Source organism: Indicator indicator, chromosome 9, assembly GCF_027791375.1.
Source record: "Indicator indicator isolate 239-I01 chromosome 9, UM_Iind_1.1, whole genome shotgun sequence".
Classification (NCBI taxonomy): domain Eukaryota; kingdom Metazoa; phylum Chordata; class Aves; order Piciformes; family Indicatoridae; genus Indicator; species Indicator indicator.
The window spans coordinates 34,229,479-34,242,289 of NC_072018.1; the positions used below are offsets into that span (position 1 = coordinate 34,229,479).

The window sequence follows — 12,811 nt, forward strand, 5'->3', positions numbered from 1 at the left end:
CTGCCTGGTCCTTAGCCTTAGCCTTCCTAAGGGCCACCTGAGGTTTAAAACGTGGGTCTGGCCTCCTCCTGCTGTGTGTTTTGGGGAAGGGCCAACCTGCTGAACCCCTGCTGCTGAGATGAGCCATTCTTTGTGGGGCTGCTTGGGCACGGAGTGTGTGAGTGCCAGCTGCCATCTCTCCAAGCAGTTAGGCATCTGCAGAAGACTGCTGAGATGCACACCTCTGCTGTAGACACGTTTGGTGTCATTTAAAAGAGAAACGAGAAACAGCATACATAGCACACAGGGATCTCATTTGTGTTTTAAAGGGGTGTTTGTTTAAACAGGCAGGGAGGAAACTCTTCTATGCATTAGCTGAAGAGAGGAATAAACATCTGTTCGGTTGGCCGAGTCTCATCTACTCTGCTCTCCTGGTAGAAATACAGGAGCTGCTGAAGGAACTTCTGAAAATGGTGCATTTTTAGTGTGTGAATGCTGCTTTCTGTCAGTCATGGTTGCATGAATATTTAGGGCCTTCAAGGAGAGCTAGCAGAGAAGGGAGTGACGTTTTTAACACATTAAATTAAACAAGTGAAAACCAAAATGTGCAAACTGTTTCATTCAGCTGAAATAATCTGAATCATAGAATTCTTTTGGCTGGAGAAGACCTCTAAGATAATAGTGTCCAACCATCAACCTAACATCACCATGGCCTTTAAACCATGTCCTGAAGTGCCATGGTCACACATTTCTTGAATGCCTCCAGAGATGGTGACTCCACTGCCTCAAGTACCTACAAGTTCTAAGAAGATTTCTCTCTGAATAGGGCAATAAACCTGGTGGAAGTCTAGAGAACAAGTCTTATTAGGAACAGCTGAGGGAACTGAGGTTGTTTAGCCTGGAGAAGAGGAAGCTGAGGGGAGACCTCATTGTTCTCTGCAACTCTCTGAAAGGAGGTTGGAGTGAGGTGGGGGTCGGTCTCCCTAGTATCAGGTGATAGGACAAGAGGAAATGGTCTGAAATTGTGCCAGGGGAGATTTAGGTTGGATATTTCTTTTTTTCAAGAGTGGTCAGGCATTTGAACAGGCTGCCCACAGAGGTGGTGGAGTCATCATCCCTGGAAGTGTTCAAGAAACATGTGGCCATGGCACTTTGGGATGTGATTTAATGGCCATGGTGGTGTAAGGCTGATGGTTGGACTTGATGATCTTAGAAGTCTTTTCCAACCAAAATGGTTCTATGATTCTGTACCTGTGCTGTCACCTATACCAATGTCCTGGTTTCATGTGAAAGATATACCTGTACACATGACTTCCTCTGTGTTCAAAAGATACAAAATACAGGATTTCCTTTGTTATCCCATTTTAGTTGGGATCTGTGGGGCCTAATAACTGGGAATCACATCTGGGTTTGGAGCTGTTGTGTTTGGTAGTTTGGTAAAAGCATTCTGCTTGTCCAGGTGTGTTGGTTATTTAGACATTGAGTTAGCAGTGTTCTATTTTGTACAAATATATTCAAGAAATTGCAGAAGCTGCTGTGTTTGGTCAGTTTGTTTCACATGGCTAACTCTTGATTGTATCACAACAGGCTACAATCCTGAGCAGCAAGATGGCTGAAAGATAAATGAGCTGTTAATTGATAGTCACAGATGGTCTCAATGCCTGTTGCCCCTCTATGTTCTGAAATTGCAAGACATGTCAATAAATCACTTGGACCTGGCTAATTATCTGTGTGTGGAGCCACAAAAAACCATTTTTTTCCTCCAGGCAGGAAACCTATAGAGCATTACAATTCCTTATGAAATGTAAGCCTCACTGTTGACTTAAAGAAATTGGAGGAGCTGTTTTGAACAAAATACAATGAACTCACCTGAAATTGCTGTTTAAAATTACCACGATATTCTTCTCTTGCTTGTCTGCAGCTGATCCTCCCAACCCTGCAGATTTAAGGCAATTAAGTTTGAAGTTATTAATGATGGCCACTGTTGGCAAATGCTATAAATAAATAGATGTAAAAGCAATTTGTAGCCTGTTTAAAACATGTTTGCTGTGCAGCATGTAGAATGCATACCATAGGGATGACTGACTTGCATTTTCATGTGGACACTATTTGCATGCTGTATGTGTATGCAGGCAGTAAGTGTTTGTGTAGGGGCACTAAAATCCATTTGAGCTGCACCTCTTCATAGCTTTTGTAAAAACTCATTTCAAGTAACCATGCTGAAGGATGGATTGCAGCAATGTTTCTTTCTCATTTCAGTCTGTAAGATGACTCCAATAACCTCTTCAGGAGGAAAAGCAGAAGTGTTCAGGGCCAGAAGGACAGAATCCCGTGATGTTTCAGATATTATCAACCTCTTCAGCTATTTTACAGAAGTCATTTTTGGAAGGATTGATGTTGTATACCTTTTGTAAGTAATGTTTATTTTAGAGGCATTGTATTACCTGTCCTGTAGGAAACCTCAAGAAATTGTTATATTTAAAATGACAGAAGACATTATGAGCCTTTGGATGGTGTGGCATAATGACTTTTGATGTTCATAAAAAGAGAAAGAAAATCCACTTTTCTCTGCACCACTTCTCTCATCTCTACATATTCACGACTTCGTGCAGGATTGTCACTGTCTGCATGGTGAACAAGGTCTGACTCTGGACTGTCTTCTTATAAAAGTCCAGAAAAAAATATTTTTGAATAATACCTGCTGAGACCATCAGATTCCAGTGTCTGCTGTCTACTCCCTCTAGCAGATTTTTTTTGCCATTTCAAGGATGATAGCAGTAGAGAGGCAGGAACTAGGGTTTGCAATTACTGTGTGGTTGTGACCATTCCATTTTGGTTTTCTGTGTATGTCTAAATCTTTTCTAGTTTCCTCTTAATTAAAGGAGTTGTTTTTTCATCTCTTTATCCTCCCTTGGGGAGACTCTATCTGCCATAAAATTCATGTCTCCAAGTTAACAAATATTCTTGTATTTTGACATCTATCTCCTAGCTGCTGGCATGGCAGCACCCTTGATGGAAGTGGGTGGTTGTAGAACTTCTCTGTTACCATACCTTCATCACTGGAGGTAGCAATGAACCTTCTGCACTTCATCTTTTTGTGCAGTGGTGAGCAGCAGAGACAGACTGTGTGAAATGCTGATGGGTCATTTAGGTTTTTCCACCTGACTTAGTGGTAAATGACTTGGATACCAGCTGTTTGGGGAAAACATAGCTGTATGAGGAAACATATACAGAAGAGGGAGCATTTAAGTCTTTCACATCAGACTTAAAATAATTGAGAGTTTGAAAACTCAGGTGAATTGTTATAATGTCAGAATATACTGCATAAATATCAGGAATTGAGCCATTAATGTCAAGCTAAGATGTGGGTAATGAAGTTTTATTGAGGCTCAGTGCTGGGAATGTGTTTAAACATGGTTATTTTTCCTAATCTAAAAGGAATAGGAAGCAGCCACTTTAATCTGTGTAGCTTCTTGAACTTCTGAAAACTTAAATTGTTTTCCAGAGAAAAAGCAAATCTTGCTTTGACACTCTGCAATGAAAAGGATGAGGTGATAGCTCATGCTGCCTTTCTGGATTATCCAAATTGGAATATCACTGATCAGTCTGAATGGGAATCATTCTTAGATGAAAACTACATCAACAATAAATGCACTGTAAGTAAACTGTGTGACTTCAGTTGAGTTTTCATTTAAGGCTCAGTAACAAAAAGTATGCTGACATTAGCATCTTGCTTTTGGGGTAAATTTGATGTTGGTGTAGAGATTGCTGCACTCTGGTTTGTGTGGTGGCAGTTTTCGTGCTCCTTACTCAAGTTTATGAATTGTAGAGATTATGAACTAAAAATACGCACCTAGGAGTTCAGGATTCAAATGTTGCCCTTCATTCAGTCCAGCTCGGAACTAGGTTCTGTGACAGAGAAAAGATGAAAGATATTCGTGATGTTCAGTAAGTCAAAGTGCAAGGTCCTGCATGTAGTTCAGGGCAATTTTTGATGTCAATAGACGCTAAGGGATGATGAGATGGAGAGCAGCCCTGCAGAAAAAGACTTAGGGGTGCTAGTAGATGAGAAGCTGGACATGAGCCAGCAGTGGGCACTTGCAACCCAAAAGGCCAATGGCATCGTGGGCTGCATCAAAAGCAGCATGTCCAGCAGGTCGAGAGAGGTGATTCTGCCGCTCTGCTCTGGTGAGACCTCACCTGGAATACTGTGTCCAGCTATGGGACTACCAACACAGGAGAGACGTGGACCTGCTGGAGTGGGTCCAGAGGAGACCACAAAGATTCTCAGAGGGCTGAGCACCCCTCTTGTGGGGACAGGCTGAGAGAGCTGGGGCTGTTCATCCTGGAGAAGTGTCCAGAGAGGTCTTATAACTACATTTCAATAGCTGAAAGGGACCTAGAGGAAGGCTGATGAGGGACTGTTTAGAAGGGCTTGTAATGATAGGATGAGGGGCAATGATTTGAAACTAGAGCAGGAGAGATTTAGGCTGGACATCAGGAGGAAGCTCTTTACAATGAGAATGTTGAAATACTGGAATAGGTTGCCCAGGGATGTGGTTGAGATCCTGTCCCTGGAAACATTCAAGATCAGACTCAATGTGTCCCTGAGCAGCCTGATGGAGTTGGAAGGTATCCCTGCAGACTGCAGGGGTGTTGGACAAGATGACCTTTGGAGGTCCCTTCCAAACCAGTGCAACCTGCGAATCTGTGTTGACCGTGAGCACACAGCAGCTAGGCAGCACATGGCCTAAGGAGGAACTGGCAGCACTGACGTTATCTCTAGGCAGTTTGTTCATCAGTTTTCCTGGGTTGTTCTGGGGAACTTGAATCATAGAATCATAGAATCAAGAAGGTTGGAAGAGACCTCAAAGATCATAGAGTCCAACATGTCACCCTAAACCTCATGACTAGAAGATGTGTCTTGCAGAAACCCCAACAAATACAGCAATTGTATTTGAAAATGCTGTGTGCTGTTAAAAGGAGCAAAATTATTACAGCCAAAGGGAGTATAGAAAAAAAACCATGTAATTTTCTTGTAATCTGTTTTCTTTGTCACTTGAACAGTACTTTGTGTACAGGCACATTGCAGGCACAGCCATTTCATTCATTCACTCTGCAGCTGCAGCTGCTCCTCTTGGGTTATGCCATGCTGTCAGTTCTGAGCTCTTCCTCGGGCAGCAAAGCTGCAGCTGACTGCGGGAAGCAGGGCACACAAAGGCAGAAGACAGAAAAAAATAAAGCTTGATCATGTTAGGAATTACTGTTCATAAAGAGAAGTGAAGAGTGCATTGGGGCATTGAACTTTGGGAGCAGAACTCTTCTTTTTTCAGGAGTGCAGATTATGTTCTGAAATACATAGGAAAGAGGCCGTGTGGGTTTTATGCTTCTGCACTGCCAAACCAGCTGAACCTGTTCTATATTATAACTAGAGGAGATATTGTCAGGTAACTGCAGATTAAATCCGTGTAGAGGTGCTTCATGAAATAGAGACCTTCAGAAAATAGAATTTCATAAAAGTCTAGTTGACAAGTCTTCTTTTTGGAGCATGGAAATAAGGTAGTTTAAAGGTCTACACTAGGAACTGACTTGTGCAGAATTTAGTTGGTGAAGGTCCTTTACAGGATTGCCTGGTTAACCATCACTATTCAGAAACATTTACAGGCCAAATCTTGTCTCCTCTTGGATCTCAAGAACAAAACAGTTGGTCTTTTTTCCCCCTCTTTCATTTTCTTTTGCATTTAACAAAACAAAGAGAAGCCTGAGTTTTAGACATGGCTTTTGATGTTTCTCCATTCCAACAGCCTGTTGTCTTTATGCTGGTCCATACACTGCAACGTCTATTCAAATCATTCTTGCACTAAAGTTGCTGACATTTATTGGAGGATCTAGCTGTGACGTTTTAGTTGAATATTAAACAATTCAGAAGACCTTAAGCTTTTCCATTTATAGCTCCATCAACTGGGCTGGGCTGGCAATTTCATGTTGGGGAAGAACTTTTCAACCCGTCACAATTTAAAATGTCTTTCACAGAAATATTTCAGCTAGAGGTAGACCTCTGTGGATTCAGCATTTGAAAATAATATGCGAGAGAAGTCAGCTGAGTTATTAGCCCTCTCCATTCCAGCACAAGGGTTTTCCTTTGCTTGTGTTTTCACAGATTCACTGATTGCATTGCGTTGGAAGGGAACTTCAAAGGTCATCTTGTCCAACATCCATGCTGTCAGGAGGGACACCTCCAACTACATCAGGCTGCCAAGGGACACATCAAGTCTGATCTTGAATGTCTCCAGGGACAGGGCTTCAACCCTGGGCAACCTCTTCCAGTATTTCACCTCTCTCATTTTAAAGAACTTCTCCTGATGTCCAACCTAAATCTCCCCTGCTCCACTTTCAAACCATTGCCCCTCGTCCTATTGTTCCAATCACTTCTAAACAGTCCTTCCCTGGCCTTTATGTAGGTCCCTTTCAGATATTGAAATGTAGCTGTAATGTCTGCCTGGAGCCTTCTCTTCTCCATGCTGAACAGCCCCAATTCTTTCAGCCTGTCTTTGTAGCAGATGTGCTCCAGCCCTTGGATCATCTCTGTGGCCCTCCTTTGGACCCACTCCAGCAGGTCCATGTCTCCGGTTAACTGGAGGCATGTACCACAAATATCTTTTAGTCTGCCCTGGTTTTGCTTGGATGTAAAATGTGTCTAGTGATCTTAAGACTTTGTAATTTTTCTTCTTTTAAAGAAAAAAACATTTTAGGAGTATTGAAATATGTGAACTTAGGGTTTGGGTTTCTTTTATTTAAACCTAGAAAGAATGTCTTTATCAGCCAAATGTTGAATTAAATGTTCTTAAGATTTAGTTGTTAATTGTTGTGGTTAACTGAAAATGGTACTACTCTAGAATGAATACTGTTCAATGTGAAATGATGTGTGTGTGCTGTAGTCAAACAACAAGTGAGCTTGAGTATAAAGCAAAAATATTACAGAAGAACAAATTATGATATAAAAAAGTCTTTTCATCACATATCCACACATGCTTTGCAGTTAGTTATATATATGAAGCTACTCATTTTGAGTGCAGATCATATAGATTGGAAATAAATGTACATAATAATGCTTGGGCTGTCTTAATACTAGCTGCATGGTATTTACATTTTCATTCTTCATTTGTAGCCTTTGAACACATTGTTCATGCATCTTTTTGTGGCAAAAAATGAGTATAGAGCTGCATGTTCCCAAGAAGTTGTTAGGTGAGTTCATGTGTCACTTTTTGTGGTGAAGGATGTGCATTTTCCTCCTACAACATTAGTTTGAGAGGCTGCAAAATTTCAAAGTGATCACTGGATTGAAATTATATATTTCTGGGAAGGTAATAAAACATAACATTGTGTTGTTCAAATGTGCCTTGTTGGCTTTGAAACCAAGCTGTGAGAGTCCCAAGTTTGCTTCCCAAACGACAGTGTCAAGGTTTAGCTGTGTCTTTGCTGCAGTGTTCCACAGAAATAGCTCTGCAGTTGCTAGAGAACACTTTTTCCCAGGTGATCCATTCATAGTTTGTTAGCTACCTAGGTTATGTGGTAAGGCTGTGAACTCTGTGGCACAAACAGCACAAGGGATTACTGTGTTAGTTCAGTATTTCAGTATGACGCAGCTTGGGTTATTTGCTATAGCTCAGAATATAGTTACATAAACAGTGACTTGCCCTTGGTGCTGCTGCTGTTGAATTGACAGTTACTTTGTCATGTTGAGCCTGCTCATCCAGATGCCAGGTCAGACATCTGCCAGCAGAGATCTGGCATCTTCAATTTTTTCACCACTGGGGAACAGATATGAAAAGAAGGATGTTTGAAATCTAAGAATTAGGAAATTGAGAGAAATAAGGTAGTAAAAAAAGTCCAGATGAATTTCATATGATCTTATTTGTCAGAAACGTTTTAATTTTTGAGCCATGTGGAGTCCTGAAGGAAGATTATAGACAGAATTTTATACATTAAAAGCCTAGATGCTATATCTGATTGGGTGTAATGATGAAAGACTGAATACAGCTGTTTATTTGTCCAGGAGAGCTTTTATCACAGTCCCAGAGCTGCAGTTTATACTTCTCTTTATTCCAGCTGATGAGAATTTAGGTAAGAATTAATGATATTTTATTCTTAAAACGATGAGAACAATCTCAAATCTCATGACCGTTAATATAGACTCAGAGGGTGGCTGCTTTGTGTTTTTTAAATCCTGAGAACAGTTACCGTTTTCTAAATGTGGAAAACAGAGTTTTGAAGTATCCTCTAATGGACATCCCTTGTGAAAGTGGTTTATGTGGCTGCCTGTCCCTCCAGCAGTCTGTCCGTTTTCTGCATTTTAAATTTGCCAGAAACAGGACTTCAAACAGGGAAAGATCTCAGAAATAAATTCCTTACAAGGTCTGTGAAGATTTCTGGCTGAACAGAGAAACAAAGCTGGTGAAGGTCTAGAGAACAAGTCCTGTGAAGAGCGACTGAGGGAACTGGGATTGTTTAGCCTGGAGAAGAGGAGCCTGAGGAGAGACCTCATTGCTCTCTACAATTCCCTGAAAGGAGGTTTCAGGGAGGTGGGGTTGGTCTCTTCTCTCTAGTATCAGGTGTTAGCATGAGAGGAAATGGCTTGAAATTGTGCCAGGGGAGATTTAGGTTGGATTTTGGGAGAAATTTCTTTGCTGCAAGAGTGGTCAGGCATTGGAACAGGCTGCCCAGGGAGGTGGTGGAGTCACCATCTCTGGAGGTGTTCAAGAACCGTGTGAACATGGCACTTTGGGATGTGGTTTAATGGCCACGGTGGTGTTAGGTCAGTGGTTGGACTCACTGATCTAAGAGGTCTTTTCCAACCAAACCAATTCTCTGATTCTGTTGAGTAAAGAGACTGAAATCTTCATTTAGCCAAGTGAGTACAGAAATGGAAGAGGACACTTTGGCAAGACTCAGGGTGCTGGAGACATGGAAGGAAATCTTTTAGAGCAGAGGCACAAATATGGAGAATGCGTATCTTAACCAGAGACCAGCATCTGGCTTGGAATCTCAGTCCAGAATTCAGACTAATTCAGACTAAACAAAGTGTCTGATTTTTTTATTTTTTAATCTTTTGCTCAAAGCCTTCCTTGAAATTAACTGAAACCTTTTCTAATGTGCCATTTTCTAGACATCTCAGTTTCCAAGTCATGCTAAACCACTCTGTGGTGCTGTGTCAACTACCGAAAACACTACTTGAATAATGATGTTTGTCAAACCTACCTAACAGCAGATGCCAACTTCCCTTCAGCATAATAAGTCCTGACAAAGAGATTCTCTGGTGGTGCATGGGATTAGTTATGACTAGCATTTCTGTAGGGGTTTGATTCTACCAGTTCCTGGTTGATTTGAAGCTTATTCAGCTTTGGGATGCTGCTTTCACATTTTTCTACTACTGTAATTTCAGCTTCATTGCTTGTCATAGAAGACTTAGAGCATTAAGACATTTATGGTTTAAGTTCAAAACTCCCTTTTCCTCAGTTTTGGTGATAATTTAAAAGTTTACACAATGAAGTTTCTCTTCTCCTCACAGATTTTTGTCATTCACAGAGCCAGAGATGGGAAATGTCTTTGAAAAGATGGTGGCTGCTCCAGGTTCGGTAGTGGATACAAACTTTACCTTGCTGGTGTTCCCCAGGCACCAGTATCACCCACAGCTGCATATTCGCCAAGCAAGGTAAGGGAGTTTCTTCCTTCCGCTTCTGTGAGCAGATCTCTCTGGGTTCATGATCAGAGGGCTGGAGCACCTCCTCTGTGGGGACAGGCTACCAGATCTGGGGCTTTTCAGCTTAGAGAGGGAAGGTTCCAGGGAGACCTTATAGCAGCTTTCTAGTACCTGAAAGGACCTTCAAGAAGGCTGGGAAGGGACTTTTGACAAGGGCTTGTTGTGATAGGATGAGAGGGAATGGACTGAAGCTTGAGGAGGAGATTAGAAAGAAATCCTTTAGAGTAACATTGGTGAGACACTGAAACCAGCTGCCCAGGGAGGTCATGGATGCCTCTTCTCTGGAGATGTTCAAAGCCAGGTTGGATGAGGCCTTGAGCAAGCTGGTCTAGTGGAAAGTGTCCCTGCCAATGGCAGGGGGGTTGGAACTAGATGATCTTTAAGAATCCATTTCAAACAAAAACGTTCTATGAATCTATGATACCCCGTCTTGCCTAGGATTTCTGTGGTTTGTTATGAATAATAAAAAATACCTACCTTTGGGATTTTTATTATTAGGGAACTAAATGGGAAACTGTTTCGGTTTTGGTTTTTCTTTTCAATTACACAGTGCCTGGTGATACAGAATTTATACTTGAATGTTGTCAATCAATAGATGCTCTGCATAAGCTAAATTCTGTTTGCAGTTGATACTTTGCCTTTCCTTTTCCTCTGTATTCACCTTTGTACTTCACTGGCATCCATAGTAACGTTCCATGGAGCCCTTTGGAGACTTATCTCTGGAAGCTGTCCCCAGCCACCTGCCTAGCAACATGTTCTGGATCAATGAAAGGAGATTAGGGTAATCCCTGTTCCTTCTTCCCTTGCTTATAAGGGTGGGGAAGGAGCTGTAAACTGATACTTTGCTTAACCATTAATTTTGAAGCTATTCTCCATCTGACCTTTTAACGTGAAATAAATCTGTAGTGTGCCAGAACACACTCCACTGAGCTTCTGTATTTAAGTTTCTTGCTGATACCTTGTCTAGATAGTGAGGTTTGTTCCATATGCACAAGAGCTGACAAATTTGCAACTCTGTGGAATGCCTTTCTTCGGCTTGCTGTCACAGTATAGGCATTTTGTAGTATTTTTATATTAAAAAGCTGTTGGATGTTTGGGAATTTTTGGTGGGTCTTTTTTTTAAAGACTATGGTGCTAGTGGAAGTTAATAAAATAAAAGAAAATTAAAATAGTTCTTTTCCTACATTTTGGAGTGTGTGTGTGGAGATGAATGGGCTTGCACTGAGCATCATTGCTAGGTCAGTCTCTCCAAATACCATGAGCTGGCAGAACTGTCATCTGCATCTTGATGTGTGACCTTGTGGCATGTTGTGTTGTAGAGCAGAGTGCTGTAAGGGACTTGGAGCAGTGGGCAAAAAAGCTCCATTTGGACGTGTTATGTGTCTATCTTCAACCCCAGTGAAATAGCAGGTTTCAGGTGGACTACAGTCTCATTCCTTTACCCCTAAACTGGGGGTCTGAGATTTCACAACACTATCAGATTTGCTAAATTGATTAATTGTGTTGAAGTAGTGAAGTTCTGAAAATGGAAAAATTTTGCTGCAGCTTTTTGCTTGAGATGCTGCCTGCAAAGAAGAGGAATTCTGCTAATTTTGTTTGAGATTAAAAAAAAGTGTGAACTACTACAAAATTTTACAGGGTTTCATTGATCTAAGGACTTCATTTTAGTTCCATCCTTTGAATCAATTCTACAGCCAATTGATTGTGTGTTATATTTGCTGTACTTTTTCCTTTTGGAAAGAATCTATTACAGTGAAGATTCTCACTTAAACAGTGGGAAAAAAAGTGGAAAAAGTGTGGGGCTTGGAAATTTGTCACCCCTGGCAGGTGTTTTCAACTGTGAGTAGGTAGTGATGATACTCCTTTTTACTGGTTTCTTAGGTTGGCTTTCTTAATTTACAAACAGAATGGAAGAATCTGGTTACTGCCCTTCAGAAGAATAATTAGATTATTTTAAGCTCCTGGCAGATGGAGTAGTACCTAAAGGTCAAAAGTTAAGCACTTATTCTCCCAGCTAAGAAGCCTATTAGTAAGGGTTGTGTAGCCAGTCCTCACCCTGGGCTCTGGCAGCTCCCTTGCTGTCCATCCTACCCCAGCATGCTGACAGACTGACCCCAGCAGGGTCAAGTTATCCAGGGTCTCATCCCCAGGCTGTGTTGAACCATGGGAGCAACTGGAGGAATGAGAGAGCTTTCAGACAGATGGCCCGAGAATGAAAAAGCAGAAACAACATCAAAATGAAAGGGATCACTGTCCCCCACCAGAAAGATAATCTCACTAAGGTCACTTTCATTCTGGTGTGTAAGAGTAGCAAAAGCCTAGACTGTCCTTCAGACTTAGCCTAGAATTGGGCACTGCTTAGAAACTCAGACCACATTTACTACAATTAGAAATACAGGGGTTTGGCCCAGTGTGTTAACTTTAAGGCTTCTTCCAAGTCCAGAAACATGTACAGAAAGGAAATGAGAATAACTTTTTTTTTCCTAAATTGCTGCATATTCAGAACTAATATCTTCAAATTATAGGTACAAGTATTTAAATGCTCCCCCTCTACTCTGCCCTGACAAGAGCACAGCTGGAGTATTGTGTTCAGTTTTGGGCTCCCTAGTTCAAGAGGGACAGGGAACTACTGGGGAGTGTCCGACAAAGGCTATGAGGATGATGAAGGGACTGGAACATCTCTCAGATGAGGAGAGGCTGAGAGACATGAGGCTGTTTAGTCCAGAGAAGAGAAGGCTGAGAGGAGATCTTATTAATGTTTAATCTGAAGGCTGGGTGTCAAGAAGAAGGGGCCAGTCTCTTTTCAGTGGTGTCCTGTGACAGGACAAGGGGCAATGGATACAAATTAGGACATGAAAAGTTTCACCTCAGCATGAGGAAAAAATTCTTTACTGTAAGGGTGTTGGAGCCCTGGACCAGGATGCCCAGAGAGGATGTGGAGTCTCCTTCTCTGGACACTTTGCAGATCCATATGGATGCATTCGCGTGTGGTTGGACCCGATGATATTTCGGAGGTCCCTTCCAACCCCTACCATTCTATGATTCAGTGATTCTATGATACAAGCATGTGTA

General features: G+C 41.6%; 1 protein-coding gene across 1 annotated transcript in view; it reads left to right on the forward strand.

The window, feature by feature from the left end:
- Positions 1-2,246: 2,246 nt before the first annotated feature.
- The window catches only part of CFAP61 (cilia and flagella associated protein 61), a 108,470-nt gene continuing 97,905 nt past the window's right edge, over positions 2,247-12,811 (forward strand). Inside the window, 6 exon segments of the mRNA XM_054383385.1 lie at positions 2,247-2,389; positions 3,485-3,635; positions 7,148-7,224; positions 8,036-8,103; positions 9,548-9,561; positions 9,564-9,691. Of these exon segments, the coding sequence (XP_054239360.1) occupies positions 2,247-2,389; positions 3,485-3,635; positions 7,148-7,224; positions 8,036-8,103; positions 9,548-9,561; positions 9,564-9,691 (581 nt within the window).